Source organism: Zootoca vivipara, chromosome 6 (genome assembly GCF_963506605.1).
Source record: "Zootoca vivipara chromosome 6, rZooViv1.1, whole genome shotgun sequence".
Lineage (NCBI taxonomy): Eukaryota > Metazoa > Chordata > Lepidosauria > Squamata > Lacertidae > Zootoca > Zootoca vivipara.
The window spans coordinates 58,663,793-58,682,588 of record NC_083281.1 but is presented as its reverse complement, the minus strand read 5'-3'; the positions used below and the strand labels follow the sequence as shown (position 1 = coordinate 58,682,588).

Below are 18,796 nucleotides of genomic sequence, written 5' to 3'. Positions count from 1 at the left end.
TCATCAGCGTTTAGCTTTTCTTGGCCAACAACCTGTCACTTACCCAGGAGGCAGCCAGTAAAAGAAGAGGACTTTTGGCACCCTCCAGACTGCATTACTCTGGAAGAGAAGGAATTGGGTGGGGCAGAAGGAAACCAGAAGGAAACAACTGACATTTCACCTCCCTCAAGGTAAATGATCAAAGGAGTTGGGTCAGACTGGTGTTATGGGAAAACTCACATAGGAACACTTTGGGCAAGGAGCTGATTCCTCTCACAGCTCTGATCAATGGGCTATTTATAGAAATACTTCACCGGGTGAAAGAGATGAAGGAGGGGCAGCAAGATTTCCAGGACCTGGCTTGAAATATATTCTTTGTTCATTCTTTATGAACACAATCCTAGAGGCACTCACATAAAAAATGCAGTACAGTGGATACACGCCTTTCCTTAAACACAGTTACGAGTACAGTCTGTTTTCCTTTTTTACAATTTTTTTTATTTCTTGGGTTACAAAAGTACATGCATTGTCTCTATTTTCAAGACTGTTTACACACTTTCAAGGGTGATCAGTGAAACTGTTTTATTACTTACACCACGCTCACAAATTAATTGGCTTACTATATTGCTTCTCAGCGTCTGCACTTTCACTTTTCAAGTTCCAACATGGGGTGCGGGGGGTTGCACATCTATTAAGATTATGTGGCCATGGCCCTCAAGCTGCAACAGGACAAAGAGGCAATGCTTCAGATATCCCCAGGCTATGGATTTGGGGAACTGAAGTCAAGGGAGACAATTGCCTTCTAAAGGATCACAAGTATACAAGACCCACAGAAATGAGGGGGTCCTTTAAGTGGCAGCACAAGTCATGGTGGAAGGACAACTGCGCTGGAAAAACATTCACAGAGCTTGATTTCATTACCATGACTGGTCTCCCTGGTTGCAGCTTATTGAATAGGTGGGACAAACAGTGTTTGTGTTTGCCAAACCCAGCTCTTAATTTCACACCTTGAAACTTCACTTTGGATCCCAAGTATCTGGAGCATCACAACAAGCCAGACATTATAATGATAGCCTATGTGATTATTAAAGTCACTTTATGGTCAGAAGCCAAAACATACCAGCCATCCTCCCAATGTGACTCATGAACTTGAAAGATTTATGAAGTTGTGGTCAATTTGCAAAACGAACAGGCAAAAAAGCAGCATTTATTAAAACAGCAAAAACATTCCGAGTATGTTTCTAAAAAAGCACCTTTCAGTTTAGCCATGCACAAAAAAACTGTGGCTTTCTCTAAGCTACAGAAGACATTTATGTGGGGTTTATCCCCTCAGCCCTAGCTCTACAAAGAGTCCCTTTGAATGGGTAGACAAGTACATAGGGATGATTTAATGGTTTCAAGTCCAACTTCACCAACCAATACGGAAAGCCTGTTTAAATAAAGTCTGTTGCGGTTTGTTTTCCTCTGGGGGAGGCCATTTAACACAGAAGCATTGCCCACTGTAACCATTCATGAAAAAAATGCTGCATTCAATTGCAAAAGGTTCATTTATGGAGCAATTGTCCGGCTGATGCTTCTATGACTCACAGATCCCAAGACTGGGAAAGAGAAGCTTGCTGCTGTTTTACAATACCTCGGCATCAGTAAAAAAAAAAAAGAACTTGCTCATACATTCCCTGTTATGAGCTGTTATTTTTAAACATGGCCAAAAAGCTTTGATAATGAAATTTACATCCCTAAATGTAAAGGTCTCTAAATATCCCTTTGGCCCCAGCTTTTAATGCAGGCAGTTCGAAAGCACGCAGTGCAACTGGATAAATAGGTACCGCTCTGGCGGGAAGGTAAACGGTGTTTCCGTGCGTTGCTTTGGTTCGCCAGAAGCAGCTGAGTCATGCTGGCCACATGACCCAGAAGCTGTACACCGGCTCCCTCGACCAGTAAAACGAGATGAGCGCCGCAACCACAGAGTCGCCTGCGACTGGACCTAACGGTCAGGGGTCCCTTTACCTTTATGAAGCTGGTAAAGAAGAGAAATAAACCTGGACAATGTTCATGTTCAGGTAAGTCAGCTTTTTTATTTCTTCGTTTTTAACATTTGTTAGTTGATTTCTCGTGGCCAGGGCAACCCTAAGAAACTTACCACTTATTCAGCACTGTGTGTGTGTGTGTGTGTGCGCGCACACACGCACACGCACACGCGCACACGCATAGAGGTAACAATCCACATCCATCCTTTCCAGTCATAATTTACATACAGGCTCTCCTCAGTCTTGTTCTTAAAGGACACCCCTACTGTCATGCACCCCAACTTACTACAAGGTGGCTTTTAAAGCTTGCGTTTTCAACCTGATCCCCATACTGTATGCAAAAATTATACATGCCAAGTATTTTGAGCTCATAAGTGCCAAAGGTTCAGCTTTAAATATAATACTTTTCTGCCCCCTTCTGTTTACTATTAACTAAACCAAGAAAAATGTCATGCAACTCTTGAATTTGAGAACAATGCTTTCAAACATTTACTAAGATATCCAGAATTACCATCATAGAGGTCAATTCCTAAATGATGGTTTCTGGTATCTTCATTTGTACTTTGCACTATGGACCTCACTGATATGGATGCAAGTTCCATAAGAATAATATGGCTTGCACATGAAGTTTCTAGATCATACCCCAAAATCAAACATGTGGTGAAACTGCTGAGAATCCTAAAATGGTGTGTTTTGTTTTAAAGGGCACAGCAAGTGGAAGCCAGCATGAGTCAGTGGCTAAAGTGTTAGATCTCATTAAAACAAAGGAGATGACAACTTAGCAGAGATTAGACCTCCTTGCTCATATATATATATATATATATATATATATATATATATATATATATACACACACACACACACACATACACACACACACACTGCAAAAAGTCACACTTCTATAAACATGTGCACAACCTATGACAATGCACTGCATACTTTGCAAAGAGAGATACCATCTCCTCTCTAGAAACAGTCTTCAACCCCCTTAACCTGAATTAGTGAACATCTGCTCCTTTCTTTGGGACCTCAAAATAGAGAGAAGGGAGCTCAAAAACACACACCCCATATGCACATTCCCTCATAAGGAGTATAATGTGGCAATCAGTCCTTCCAAAGGAATGTGTATAGGATTACAGTTCGATAATCATACAAACTGAAAACCAATTCTCCTGATTTATGAAAGCTAGATCAATTCTGCTTCCACCTTACTATTTGCTATTATTCCTGACTGTTCAGGGTGGATCACAATCCTTCTAAAGGAACATCGGCACTTAAACATCTCTGGTTTTGTTGCTTTCATATTTCTTCTTTTCTGGTTATAGTTATCACCTTGTTAATTTACGTTCTTCTTTGAAATCTTTTATAAAGTTTTCTGGCTTGCAGAGATGTTAAGATTTTACAAGATCTTTTTACAGTAATAGTTTGCAACATGAAGCTTGTTATTGTTCTTTGCCTTAAGATACGTGATTAAAAATTCAGATACAATCCCTTTAGTCCGCACCCCCAAGCCATGTATAAAAAAAACCTGGCAAGTTGCATTTGATCTTATTATTTATCTATCACTTGCTTGAAGCACTCGACTTGTTACATGAAGCCTTCAACAATCCTAAAATAAATGGCTTATTAGAAAACAATAGCAGCTGGCTTAGAAAACATGGAGTAAATGCAGTTCAGATCTCGGTCAGTTCAAGAAGATTTGACAAATGTAATTCTGCAATGTGTTCCCATGAATGATTGGACTCCACTCTCAGTCCCATAAGCAGCATTGGCTTTAATTCTTAATTCTGTAAACTGACCTTGTGAAACTCAACACCAATGCTCATATTGGAAAGGGCTATGTTTTTCCAGGGCTTGTAATATGTCAGCACCAAACTATTGAATCTTTGGCTCCTTCACCTTTAAGTGCAAGAATGGAAGAATGTGAGATTTCAGACAGAACAAGCGCTGAACCAATTTAAGGGGGCAACTCTCCTCTTGTCTGAGGCTTACAGTCTTCTCTCAGGGGACACTCAGACACTTTCTTGAGCACATGAATCTGGAGCACAGTCTTTGGTAGGTCACTCTCAAGACTCAATTCTCCATAGATAAAATGGGAGCAATAGTGACTTCCCAAGCCATAGTACTTGTAGAAGCATAGGAAGCTGCCTTTTACAGAGTCAAACCATAACTGATTTAGCTCAGAAATTACTTTGGTGACAAGTGGAAGCAACTTTCCCAACTCTATGTGTAGATGCCATCAACTCAACCAGAGACCTTTTGCATGCTTAATCATGGAGCAAGGATGCTTGCAATAAGGGTAACTGTAAAGCACTTTGCAATGTCTATGTGTTATATAAATTAAGTTGTTACTCACTCAGTCATCAATTGACCATCAGCTAGTCCTAATAGTAATGGTTAGAATTATGAGAAATTGCAGCAGACAGACAGACAAACAGACATCCAAAGAATTTTCAAGTACATTGATTCAGCAAGGATGGGAACAAGCTCCTATCCTGAATGTTGAAGAGAACCTGGATCTGCATGCTTGGGGCTCTAGAGCAGACATGCCCAAACTTTGGCCCTCCAGATGTTTTGGACTACAATTCCCATCATCCCTGACCACTGGTCCTCTTAGCTAGGAATCATGGGAGTTGAAGGCCAAAACATCTGGAGGGCCGCAGTTTGGGGATGCCTGCTCTAGAGTGAGGAAGAATAGTAAAAGGGTAAAAGGAAGAGAATTCATATGTAAACCAAATTTTTGAGTGCTGAATACATTATCCAATGAATTATCCATCTGCTACTCTTAAGTGCTGGAAAAGGAGGGTTAGTGCACACCCCAGATACTAAGCCATCAAAGTTTTGTGATTAAAACTACAACCCATTTTCCTTTTTTAAACCACATGGCCAAGCCTGTGGGATAGTTTATTGCAATCAATGAACACCTTTACGATTCAAATATAAAGAAAAGGGGGGAAAGGACACGCACCAAGCTTTGCTGCTGACAGTCAGAAGATAGCCTGCCTAATGTATTGGTGTTGATGCAAATGTATATATGTATAACTTAATTACTTTTCCCTTAGGATTCTAAACTTTCATTTATTTTATTTATTGAGTCTATATATTCTTGTTCATATTTGCACATTACTTTCCTAAGGGCAATATACACAGCAACTTCCCTCGCCCTGCATTATTGAATTACACCAGTACACCAGCCAATAAACTGTTCCAGCTGGCATACCAGAGATATGGCACAAGATGTATCCCATCGATCAAAACCTAACACATCCAAATCTGCTGAATCCTGAGAGCAAGACACATCACATATCACACAGCTACACCTACAAAATACACACATACCAAGGTTACATACAGTGGCAGTCGCCAGATTCCCTTTATGAAACACACATGATAAACGCTTGGTTACATTTGGCAACTGAAAAGGTAACTATTCCTTTGCTGCTGTGCTGAAAACAAATCCAAGATACACAACATCCTAATAAATATATTAGTAATAGTTAACTAAGAACAGCGAAGTCAACATTTCCTAAGTGTTTTATAGTTTAGACCCATTTTTAAAACAGATAAAGAATCTCACTACAGAGCAAAAGCTTCTAGAATGGAGTTTGTGGAGGATGCACCAAATACATGGGTATTTGCTGGGTACCTGCAGGATCACTTAAACCTACATTTTGCCAGACTGGAAGGCTCTGGTACATTGGCTAGTGAAACTCAAAAAGATCGAGTGATTGCTAGATTAGGGATATCAGATGTCCCCGGTTCCCGGGAACAGTCCCCAGATTTGCAAATGTGTCCCCAGACAAATTATGTCCCCAGATTTCATTAAATGCCCCCAGGAAACGGGGACACCAACAGGAGCAGCAAGAAGAGAGACAGAGAGGGAAAGGGGGGCGAGTGAAATCGTCCTTAAAAGAAAAAAAAGAAAAATCCCAGTGACTTTTATTGCCAGCTCCCTTTCGTCTATGCACCTCTCAGTGTGTGACTGGGGATTGCGAAGTCCTGGCACGACTCTCCATTAGCTCTGAACTGGAGCCACCTCCAGCCCCCACCTCTTCCGCCAATATCCACCCCCACTATTTCTCTCTCTTTCTCTTCTACCCACCCCTGGGCTCAGCTAATCATATAAAGATATTATCATGTATAGAAGTGGCGGCAGCCAAAAAATATGGGGGGGCATATATATTCTCCTCTTCACCACCCCGCTTCTTCTGCCTCCTCATCGCCGCCGCCACCACCACCACCCACCCAAGCTGGTGGGAGTGGAGGGGGGCTTCTGGCAAATAAAAGCAGATTAGAAACAGGTGAAGGAGATACACTAATCTAAAGGCTCGATCTGCCACCACTGGCCATTTCCCACTCCAGTTGAGTTGCTTGCGGCTGCATGGCTTTGGGGAGAAGAGAAGGGGGGATGGGGGGGAGGTGGACTGGGGAGAGAAAGAGAAAGAAGTGGTGCGGGTGTGTGTGTTGTGTGTGTTCGTGCAAAAACTTTGGGCTCGATCTGGCAGCAGCAGGGAGCGCTGGATCACTTCAGCCGGCGGTGGCTGGGAGCGAGATCAGGAGGCTTGGCTGCATCTCGGGGTCCCCACTGGGTGCTGTCTGCCCACTCGCAGAGAGGACCTCCTCGCCAGCTCAGTTTTAAAGCGAACTTTGATCTGTGGTGTTGAATTTTTAAATATTGTTTTCTCTTTTCAAAAAAAATTTATTTATTTGTTTGTTTGTTTTAACGCGTCCCCGGATTTATTGGAAAAAAAATCTGGTAACCTTATGCTTATCCAGAAGAATGTGGAAATGCATGTTGGAAATGCAGCTCATCCCCCTGGAAAAAAGAGATATCCATGGAAATGGCGGTTTTATTTTTGTAGACTTGTTATAATTTCTATTGTATCAAAAGTATGGAATGTATTACTGATGTCTCTGGCCCCCTTTTTTCTCTGCTTCAATATTTCATACCTGTTTTGTGATTATTTTGATTTAATTTGTTTGTTTGGAGAGCGGGGGAGAAGATGAAGATGAAGAAGCCTGAGATCCTAAATAAACACTAAGATGTAAGTTTTAGTTAACACAGTGGGGCTTGCATCCAAGTAAGAATACAGAGGTTTGTGCTGAAAAGAAGAAAACAAATTAACAAACCTTGCAGAATGCTCTCTAAAATGTGTAAAGGTTACATTGCTCCTTTACCTTCATTTAATATTCCTTGCATTGTAGAAGATGGTAAAGATACCTCAGTTAGACTGGATGTTTAGTTCTACATATAAATCTGACCTGCTGTTTAATATGGCAGTACACAGGGTCCCTAATGAAACCATTCTGTCAGCCACCTTTTAAGCACCAAAAGAGCTAAAAGTTTTAATTGGGAAATCGAAGTCCTTATTTGAAAAAGAAAATGCTGGCAAGCCTTAAAAGATTGTGAATGCAACTGTCTTGCCTTTCTAACCTCAGCTAAAAAGGAAAAAAAATTCCTTATTCCTCATTCTTGTGCAGATTGACAACAACAGACTATGAGGGGCAGGAAAATGGTGAGAAGTTATGGCTGGAACATGAACTCAGCTAATAAAATGCATTCAAAACCTATTTGCCATGCAGGTGGGTAAACTGCTTTTTGAGAAATAAAAGCTTGCTGGGCAAGCAGAACTACTGGTGCCACCTGGATGGATCATGGCCAACACACTGGACTTGGTACATCAGAGCTTTGATTCTGTGTGCCACTGCACATTTTCTAGCACATTAACAAAATCATGATGGTTACAATCTGATGAAATCTGATGTCATACTGCAGTAAAAAGAAAACATGTCTGTCAATTATCATGTTGGAAGCTGTGGTCAGCGTATTTCCTTGAAGGATAAGATAATTCTGGAGCCAGACGTTTAGGAAATTAAAGAGACTGAAGTCCAAGGCCAGATAATGCATGTCGGGAACAGGCAGGATGAAAAGATGAACAGAGCCGAAGAAAGCTAAGTGAGGCTGAGAATACTCCAAATATATTAAAATATTTAAAACATGCACTTCATCCAATGATGCAGGCATATGCCCACAAATGCTCAGCTCACAACCAACAAATTAAGTCTTTCAGGTGCCGTAAAACTATTTGTTTTTGCCACAGATGAACATAGTACCGGTGGTCATATTTCTCATTGATACACACCTCTCTATTCCTCTCTTTCCCAGTGAAAAAACTTTCACAGTTCTTGGCTGATTTAAGGCTCCATGGTAAAACACAATTTTGAAAACAGCTTCCTTTCTAGTATATTTAGCAACAAAAATAAATAGAGCACATAAAAACATCCACATAGTATTAGAGGGCCACAGGCCTGGCTTGGTAGATAAGACTAAAAGCTACATATTTATTTCCCACCTATTTATTTAATCATTATTACAACGCTCCTTAGTTATGGGCCATTAAGTGACTGTTTTTTAGAAGAACGTGCATGAGACTGGAGATAGTCTCTCTGTGTGTAACACCTCCTCACTTTCTGATCAATAAGGCAGGGGAAACTTGACATGGATCCCTTTCAATTCCACTCATTCACCACTCAATTTCTACACAAAACCTTGAAACTCATGGGCCCCTTGTCACCATACAGGAAAGGATGGGCATTTCCCAGGCAGGGGCCTCTACAGTCTAGAATTACTCGACCGAAATTTCTAAAAGGAAGAAAATTCTACTGCAAAGTGCAGCATCAGAAGACCCAGGCCTTCTATATCACAATCCAAAAGGAATGAAAAGCTGGGATGTGTAAATTAAATTGTTCTTCTAAAGCCAGAACACTGCAACAGCAAGATGGCACAGAAAGATGGAGTGGAGAGTGGAATAAAAATCAATGTCCTTTGGTACAGTACTTTAAATATCAACATAATTATTGTATCATTATCCTTTCTTTCTTGGATTTGAAAGAGTGGGCTCTTGCTTTGCCTCAGGTTCTTTGCTGGCTTTGCCACAACAGACATACACAAAAACACACATTCGTAATTCGAAAAAAATTGTAAGCCGAATCCCATAGGAATGCATTGGGAGAAAAAATTCGTAAGTAGAAGCAACCCTATCTAAAAATTCGTAAGTAGAAAAAATCCTATCTAAACTGCATCCAAGATGGCAGACGGAGCTCCATTCGTAAGTAGAAACATTCGTAAGTAGAGTTATTCGTAAGTAGAGGACCACTGTATACAGGAATCACCCTTATGCCCAACACATAATAATACCGGGTATGAGGAAGAACTGATGAGGTTGAGCTCAGACCTTGTGCTCATCCATTCTTCTTGCAAAAGGTAGAGAAGATAGAGAAGAGTACTTCAGGAAAATGACCACCCACAAAGAAAATGTCAATAAGAGGCTTCCGGGTTCAGCGCCAGCGTCGATCGGCGGGGTTTCGTCTCGTCTCCGAGACGGCCCGTCTCTGCTAGGAGTGGGGAGGGCAGCGAGAGCAACGCTGCGCCCCTTAGAACCTCGGGAAGGGCGTCCCGAGGGCAATTTGCTCGGCACAGACCCAATCCGGACTCCCCAACTCTTCGGTTAGCTCTAATAAGAGCTCCGGAGCGAGGAGGGTAGAAGTCGCGGGGGCCATTTTGAGCGGCAACGTTATTCTAGCAGGGAGAAGCTTCAAGCCGAAGGCGGAGAGCGCTGGATTCTTCCGAAAATAAAACGATTGGAAAAGACTGTAAGTAACCTCACGATTTGGATTATAAAACAATTTGGTCTGGGAGAGAGGGGAGAAAAGAGGAAGCCACCCCCCCCCCACGGCAACAAAGAGACAGTAAATAGAAACCCGAAGCCATAAACAGAAGATTTGTAATTCAAAAGGATCCCTCAAAGGCATCAAAGAGAATATCCCCTTTGATGCAGGGTGAAAAGGGGAGAGAGACTGTGGTTTATGACTGCCCTGCAGCAATGAGGTAAAGCCTAAGAAAAACCTTTCTTTCTCTCGGGAGCCGGCAGCCTAGGCAATTCAGTGAGTTGATCAGGATTTATAAGTCAATTTTTACTTCACTTTGTATTTCTGGACTTTGTGGAATTTCTTTTTTGGCTTAAGTGCTTGTGAAATGTGAGTTCGAACTTTATTGTTAACAAGACTTGAAGAATGCAGCCAGCTTGTTAAAATGGAGTCGAGAAAATAAACTGTGATCATATTCCACCCCACGTGATAAGTTTTGACCTTGGCAGGACTGAAATATGTCAACAAAAAAGTGTTCCCCTGAGTTCCAGCGGTCTGTTTTGACCTTAATGTGGGAAACAAGAATAGAGTTATGTCAAGAGGAGACACGACGACAGGAGTTACAGCAGAAATTTCAGGAGGTGATGGCGGAATATGATTTTCTAGGAGATGAAGCTTTTGACACTGAAAAAGAGCAATGTGAGAATGACAATGATGGGGAAGGAAAAGATGAAGATGAGGACTGTGATGATTCAACACAAAATGAAACACACCATGAAAAAAATGATGACTCTACTCTACAAAAAGTTGGATGGAGTGCCCTGCCTTTGAGGGGGGCACGATTGGTATTATTGGAACTCCAGAACGCCCACAGGGAAGAAGGAAAAAATATGCAGAGAAGAGAAGAAATTCAGGGGTCCTGTATGGTGACCTGGATGGCAAGAGACTGTAAACAGGGGGTGGGGTGAAGGGAAAGTGATGTTGTGATTATAAGGATGGATTAACAGGTTTATAACTGGTCTGCTGATTTTGGAATTTGCTGGATTGGGGGGGGTGGAGCCGGTAATCGGGGATGTAAGGTTAAATTGAGAATAGTTATAGTTTTAAAAGTGAATGGATTTTGGAAAATGTGAAAATATGGAGGCTTATAGAGGGAGAAAAAAAAAATTAGGCACGGGAAGAGAAAATGGGAGTTTGAATTTTCAGTGATTTGAATATTAGATGAAAATGTTAACAATTGATTTATAAGTTGTATAAGATACAAAGGTGTATTTTTATAAAGTAAGAAACTGTTGCAGATGATAAAAAAGGGATGAAAACCGGGGAAGGGGGGGAGGGGAAGCCCATAAAATATGGTTTTTCAACTATGAATGCAAGAAAAAATTTTCTGTTTTGTATTGTTTTTTTCTTTTTCTTTTTTTTCTTCGCCCTTTCTTTTTCCCCTTTTTTTCCTATTTCTATTTTTCTCTTTTTTTGGTATAACAATAGATGGTTGGATGGATGTCCTCCTGCGTACTGCCCTGGTTTGCTGGAGCTCCCTGGTGGCAGGGGGGGGCTTTGGGGTCAGGGGAGGGGGAGGAGGACAGAAATCCAAGCATAAAATGGACCATTTCTGACTGTTCACAAACATGGGATACTTCTGTGGCAGGGGAGGACCCATGTGGGTGGGTAGGAAGGAGGTGGAAAAGGGGTTTAAGTATGTACCGTTTTTTTTGTTTTTTTGTATTTTGTAAAATTAATAAAAAGTATGTTAAAAAAAAAAAAAAAAAAGAAAATGTCAATAAGAAAAGTTCAGTTTCTGGGACAACAGTCTATACGTTCCTACTTGTCAGGAGATGAGCAGCATCTCATGAAGATGATTGGCAGAAGAATGATGAATCTGATCAAGAGGACTTTAAACTAAATCCTATAGGGAAAGAGAAAACAGCCTGAAGGTATGTTCACTAAAGACAAGGACTATGACACTACAGCAGAAACCAGGAGGTGCTATAGGTGCCAAACTCAACACTAAGATACCATAGCAGAGGAAACTCAGAGCAGAATATTCAGTGCTTTCTGTGTCTATACACTAACAAGTATGGAAAACAGGATGAGCGGCAACTGCTACTTCAGGACAGTAAGTATTTTTTTGATAGGAATAACAGACTTGATGGGATGACTCATGTTGGTCAATAAATAAATAAAATATAATAATAATAATAATAATAATAATAATAATAATAATTTATTATTTATACCCCGCCCATCTGGCTGGGTTTCCCCAGCCACTCTGGGCGGCTTCCAACCGAATATTAAAACAGTACAGCACTAAACATTAAAAACTTCCCTTCAGTTGTCTTCTAAAAGTAAAATAGTTACTTATTGCCTTGACATCTGCTGGGAGGGCGTTCCACAGGACGGGTGCCACTACTTTTGCATATAGATGCAAAAGTATGCAAAAGTATTTCTTTTGCATATAGATGCAAAAGAAAAGGAGAGGAAATAACATTATATGTCAAATGTGTATGCCTTCTCAGAAATTCAAGAGAGTGAACAAGGTATCCCATTTGGGTAAAATAAACGGAAATAGAAATAAAACAACATTGTAGCTGCATTCTACAATAGTTTGCAAAGCCAAGGTAAGGATGTCAATGATGCTTTCTTGTCTCAAATTACACATGTTTCAGATAGTCAGTAGGAATCTGGGACTTCAACTACTCTGATATCTGTTAGGCAACAAACACCGCTAAGCACAGAATCTCCACCAAATTCCTGCCATGCTTTGCTGACAACTTTTTCTTTCAGTAAGGGGCAGAAAGGAATGAGGAGATCAGCTATCCTTGACTAAATCTCAACCAATAAGATAACGTAGTAGGAACATTTTGGAAAGTGACCATGTAATGCTGAAATTCATGATGCTATGAAAAACTAAAAGGGGAGTGCTGTTGTGTTCATGTTCTGCTTGTGAACTTCAATGGATCAACTCCGAGTACAACTAATACTGGATCCAACCCTAAGATTCTAAGGACAATTTACATAATACATTTTCATCCATGTGAGCAGTCCCATTCCGGCAGATGCAGACGCCGGAAATAGTGTCTGTGCAGACACAGATGCCAGAAATTGCAGGGGCGCACACACGCGATCTGGCCCACGGAGGGATCTCCGCTGGAGTGAACTGGCCCAGGCGAGGTAAACCTTGCCGACCCCTGGGCTAGATGTAAGTCGCAACAAGACTCAGGCTAGGTGCTGGGCATCTGGCTACACTACAGGAGAGCAGAGCTCTGATGCTGCTTCAGCAACCATCAAACTGAGACCAAGAATTGAACTGCAGGTTCTAAACTTATGCTAAACAGTATCAGCCCTAGGTTCTGATCCAAAGATGCCCAAGTGAATTCACCCTCACCATCAAAGTGACTGATGGTGACCAATGGCTCCCACATCAACTCCCATATGCACACCAACTCATGGGACTGCAGTTATCATTTTCACCAGTCTTTCCATCATCTCTATGGTGAACAGAGGAAGTAAATGTCTTCATTGCTTTTCTTTTACCCTGGGGACAGCACAACCTTTTAAAAAAAACTTGCAGTCAAAGTCACCAGGTTGGAAGGGGCTGGAGGAGGTTCTATGCTATACCTCTCACTCATATTTCATTAATATAAATAACAAAAGAAATGTGGTTGCTACCTAGAAAGAGAAATGCTTCTTAGAAGGGGAAATCCCGAACCAGTTTTCCTTTAAGCCCAAAGGAAAAAGTAATTTAGTAAAGCATACAAATCTAATTAAAGAGTCTTAAAGATAAGGCAAGTGATAACAACTCTCTCCTGCTCTTTCCCTACCTACAGCACCGCTTCTGTCTTGAAGAGCATAAATTTCTACTTTCTTTTATGGAAGCTAATATTTATGATGAGCCCATAAAACAGCAAGGCTCATTTCGCTGGCATTTAATGGCAATGGAAAGCAGAGCAAGACCATATATCATCACTATAAAACATATATCTCAACTAACAAAACTGTGTTCTTTCCACCTGGGAAGAAAACATTTTCAATAAAAGTACTTCCCCAGGTGAGAGATTACTTGTGAAGCTCCATCAGAATGCCTATCAAAGACCCCCAAGTCTTCAGAAGGCAAAGCACAGCCTCAGGGCACATGCTAAATCTGTCAGAGAGTCTAATTAGTAAAAGCTGCTGAAGAGTGACATTCGTTGGACGTGCATTATTGGGTTCCTAACCAAGTTATTTGCCTCAAGAAATCTCCTTCATAGTGCATTTTCAGCAAAAAGGCCAACACAAGAGGAAAGATTATACAAGGAAGGGTATACACACCAGGAGTAATACACCACATTAAAAACTGCTTCTTGCTAGTAAATTATGGATAGGAAATTGCTCAGTTTGCCTGTAACACTAACCCAAACTATGGCTTAGCACAAATGTGCAAGCATGCATATCCCTAGTGAGGCGATTGCAGCCACTTTGTTCCTCCTCCAGATTTGCTGCTGGTATGCTGAGCAATAGTTTGGTTTAGTGTCTCATCCAAACCCAGGCTCATGGTTAATCTTCTCCAGGGAAACCACAAGCTGTAAACTAAGAACAACCCTTGGTTACAGTTTGCAGTTTGTCTGGAAGGAGTCAAACCACAAGCCTGTGTTTGGACTTCATACTACACAAACCATGGATTAGGTCACAGCGCTAAGCCATGGTTTGGCTTAGCATTATGTGAGAACTGGATCAATGCAACCTAATTTCTGTTTTTCATGCAAGATAAGAAGGCACACCAAAGTTCACAGTTCTGGCTCCAATAGGGACGCAAGCAGACTTTCTTAGGTTTGGGTGAAACCATCCTGACAAACATCCAAAATGTTTGGAAAGATCCTTTTCTATAGGAGGGTAAGCAGATAGAGACAAACTGAAGTTTATGGCACAGCAGCAGCTTGACCACAACGCAGCATACACTACCAGTAGTCTTGCTGCTGATGCAGGGGAATGCTTTCACCAGTGACTCATTCCGAATAATCCTTCCACAGAGGGATACAGGTTTACTAGTATTATGTTTATATAATACTTGGGTTGTGGAATCACAGACTGAGATGGCTGAGATGATCAGCACTGTAAAAAGTCTAGTATCATTTTAACATGTCCATTAAAAAGTAGCAAAGCTATGAATTGTACATTCATGAAATAAGTAGACTCCACTGAGTATAACTGCTAGTATCTGTAAAATGAAATGTTTTTAAAAAAACTGGGCATGAGAGGAGCGTGAGTTGGAAAGAAACCAAAGAAGCAGCCATCCAGTAGAGGATTAGGGCTAAACATGGAAGCCAAATCAGATAGGAAAGGATTTGTATGTCAACAAAAGATGTTCTGTGCTGCTGATGTGCAAGCCTGTCATTATGAAGCCAGAAGAGAACAGCTTCTTTCTGTGAGTATCCAGGGCACCTGCAATACTGAGATCACTTTCTAGCACCACATACCAGAAAAATATTCAGAAACTCGCAGAGTTCGCCAATGAATTTTAAAGATAGAAATATAGATATATAGATCTAGATATCTTACACAGACAGAAAATACACCCAGGTGTAGAAAGAAGTAACTGTTCAAACGCAGCTATTTAAGGCAGTAAAAGCAAAGGAAAGTATAAGCAAGTGAAGTACTAAAGGTAAAGCAAAAGAGTGGTTATTGTTCAGAATGGGTTGGGAAGAACCTCCCTGGGAATCAAAAGTATTATACGTACTACAGAAAACCCTCCCAATAAAGGAATGATAACAGAAATTCATTGGCTGCTTTAACACAGGTGTGGGACACATTTGGCTCTCCAGATGCAAGAATGCTCTCTTCAACCCATATTATGTCCTCATTTTAAATGTCTGATGCATTTTGGCTTCCTGTCCTCTGACTGGACCATACTATCTATGAGACTAAAGGTACAGGGGGTGCGAACCACACTAAAATACATACCAAATCAGTACCAATACATCCCAAATTCAGCACCAAAGAAAGCCTAAATCTGTGCCAAAATTAATTATGCAAATCCAATTGTGCTATTTATACAAAGTTAGTGTGGAATAACCAGAATCTATACAGAGCCCCAAAGTCATGCCTTCTAACCACTGCCTGCTCAGGCTTTCTCAGGCTTCCAAGACATGGCTAGTCATTACACTATGGATGGGGAACATCTGGTCCTGCAAGTCCCTCCAGCCCTGGTGCAAGCTGTTGTCCAACATCTGAAAGGCCATGGATGTTGACAGACGCATTAGCAAGCCCTAAGAGATAGAAGTTTGCTTTAAAAAGCAAATGCTCAAATTGTGAAACCATATTTTTCATCAGGCCTTTGATGCATAATATGTCTGGACCACAGCATGTAGTCAATTAACTGTTCTTAACTGATTGTAGCAGCAATATCAAAAGCAACACGATGGCCAAAAAGAATTACGATGTGAAACTTTATGGAATAATTCAAAACATAAAGATTAACAAACTAAAGTCTCTGAAAGTAAGTCTCTGAAAATACTGAAATGAATCACAGTGCCAGACTTTACCCGGCGAAGAACAAGCTGTGAAGCTTTGTAATCGGCAATGTCCAATTCTGATGTCAAACTCTGAACTCTGCTGCACAGTGTTTCCTGATAGCAACTACTATTTCCTTTAATTCTTCATCAGCCAATTAGTTCAACAAACACTCTGGAACAGTGCTTATGTGATTATGTAGTCAACAGTGACTACATAATTGCATGAGCACTGTTCCAGAGTATTTTTCATTCTTATGTATCTATTCGAAAAAAGATTGGTTTATGAAGAAATTACATATCTTTCTACTTACGAATGTTTGTTGAACTAATTGGCTGATGAAGAATTAAAGGAAACAGTAGTTGCTATCCGGAAACACTGTTCAACACAGGGGTTTGTGTCTTAACTGATTGTAATCTTTTATTATTGGTATTATTATTTTTTTGTATATCACCCTAGTCTTTGTATTTATGTTATATAAATAAATTCTCAGAATGCTGAATTCTTCACTGAAAGGATAAAAATGAAATCCCAGCCAATTGCCCCAGGATAGACCAGGAGCAATCTGGCACCATGCTAAAACAGAAGCCAAGTCATTCCATCTGTAATGTACCCAACACCCAGGCAAAAGCTAAGGCAAGATGTGGCAACATTTCCAAGTCATTCACAAAGTAAGGGGGCGTGTTCAGTCTCTATCTCACTGTGACAGTGCAATAGCCCCTGAGATGAATTCATTTGTCATTCTAAACTGCATACCAAGCTCCTGACAGTTATCCAGAAAGCTGCCCAGCTTGTTCATGCCAAGCAGATGCTTTGGAGACAGCATAGGCTGTCCTCACACATTAATGTCTTACCATCTCACTTTGTTGCATGTCTGTGTAGCACCAAGCGGGGAACCTGCCACCATGGGAACTTGGATAGGGCTATGCTGCTTGTTCATGACAAGGTCCAGTTTCTCTTCCAGTGATTTGCAAGTAGCTTCTAGGGCTAGCAGCTTTGCTTCAATACTATCCAATCGCAGGCATATTGTCTGATTAATGGAATACAGGAACGACTGGGGAAGAGAAGCAGCCAAATAAAACAGTGGTATATACATCTTCAAAGAACATACACACATCAATATTCACCTAATTGCCCCGTGTACTAAAGGAGCACTATCAGGCCACCCAGTCACTAAGTACGATCAAAGTTGATGGAATATCACAGCATTATTGAGGCTTACCTGCAAGTTTCAGTTTAGAAGGCTCTGAATTTGAGGTCAAACTCCAGAACCTTGTTTTCAATGCCATTACTTTACCCTTAATATCGGTGTATCTGAGGATATGCAGTCATCAAATCAGATGCAATAGTTTCCAGAAAGTGATCATAATACTGTACCTATTTCTGCTCCTAATGAAAGCTTTTCATTTTAACATGAAACATTCAACCCTAGCAGATCACTTAGGTCTTTGTAAAACACATGTCCACCACTTCTGGAAACACAGTTGGTGGGAACATGTGGAGAGGCCATTTCCACTGTAGTAGGCTGTGGAAATATTTTTCCTTAATGATACCCCAGTCTCAGGCAAGATTTTTTTGCTCTAGCAGGCCCTAGGGCTTGTTATCTGATCTGTTATCCTACGCCTCCCACCAAAGTAATTTTTAATCTGATGTTCCAGTTCACTATTTTAGACTTCAATAGGTTTTAAACTGAGCGGCACTTTGGTTGTTTTTGGAAACAAAGGAGGGATATAAATATTTTATAATCAATTGCCAAAGTTTTGGGTTCTGAAGCAAGTTTGGTAAACACACACCCTTTGTGCAATTACTGAGATTAATTTCCTAAAGAAATAACAAAGAGCAGCATTAAGAAGTACCTTCCCCACACTGCAAAATATTTTTTTTTCACTTTGTTTCGATTTTCTTAAAGAACTTTCTATTGTGCCCCCTGGTGGACTTTAATTAAAAGTTACACAGAAGTAGCAAATCGAGCCCGTTAGATTAGCTCTTAAAGATAGAAAAAACAGCCTGAAAAAATACAATGCTTCAATTAACTAGTTAACAAAATATTAAGCAATTTCTCTACAGAAGGAGCTAAAGCATACAATAAAATCTAGCCCCTGAAGGGCTTTTGATGCAACCGCCTCTACTATCTGCTCAATAGCCCCATAAACAAGTACCTAGTACTAGGAGTATGGAGTCAATCTGCTGTGGCAAGATTCTTGGGTTAGCTTCTGAAGCCTCTGTCTCTGTCTTTCTTAAGGAGAACAAGAAACCTGCAGCTGCAGACAGTTTAGAAGTCTTTAGCTCACAATACAGGGATGGGGAACCTGTGGTCCTCCAGATGTTGCTTAACTACAACTCCCAACACCATTGGTTATGATGGCTGGGACTGATGGGAAATGGAGTTCTAATACATCTGGAGCACCACAAAGTTCCTATCCCTGCAGTAACAGAACCTACCCTTGTCCATCCAATACTTGACAACATTGAGTGAATAACAACAAATGTCCACAGGCACCTTAATTGAGGGATCCTGGCAATTAATTTCAATCCGTTGACGCTTTAAAGGTGGGTCTACATCTTCATCTGTAACATCATGATTTTCCAACACAACTGCAAAACAAAAACAGAGAAGCTATTTTCAGAATTTCCAGAAAGGACACTGGCACAACCAG

General features: G+C 40.8%; 1 protein-coding gene across 4 annotated transcripts in view; it reads right to left on the bottom strand.

The window, feature by feature from the left end:
* BANP (BTG3 associated nuclear protein) overlaps nucleotides 1-18,796 on the bottom strand; it is a 166,929-nt gene that overhangs the window by 121,436 nt on the left and 26,697 nt on the right. For all 4 annotated transcript variants that reach the window (XM_060276033.1, XM_060276034.1, XM_035118178.2 and 1 more), the window contains 2 exons: nucleotides 18,640-18,734; nucleotides 16,994-17,193 (listed from right to left, as the gene is read on the bottom strand). In XM_060276033.1, coding sequence (XP_060132016.1) covers nucleotides 16,994-17,193; nucleotides 18,640-18,734 — 295 coding nt within the window. The remainder of the gene's footprint in view (nucleotides 1-16,993; nucleotides 17,194-18,639; nucleotides 18,735-18,796) is intronic.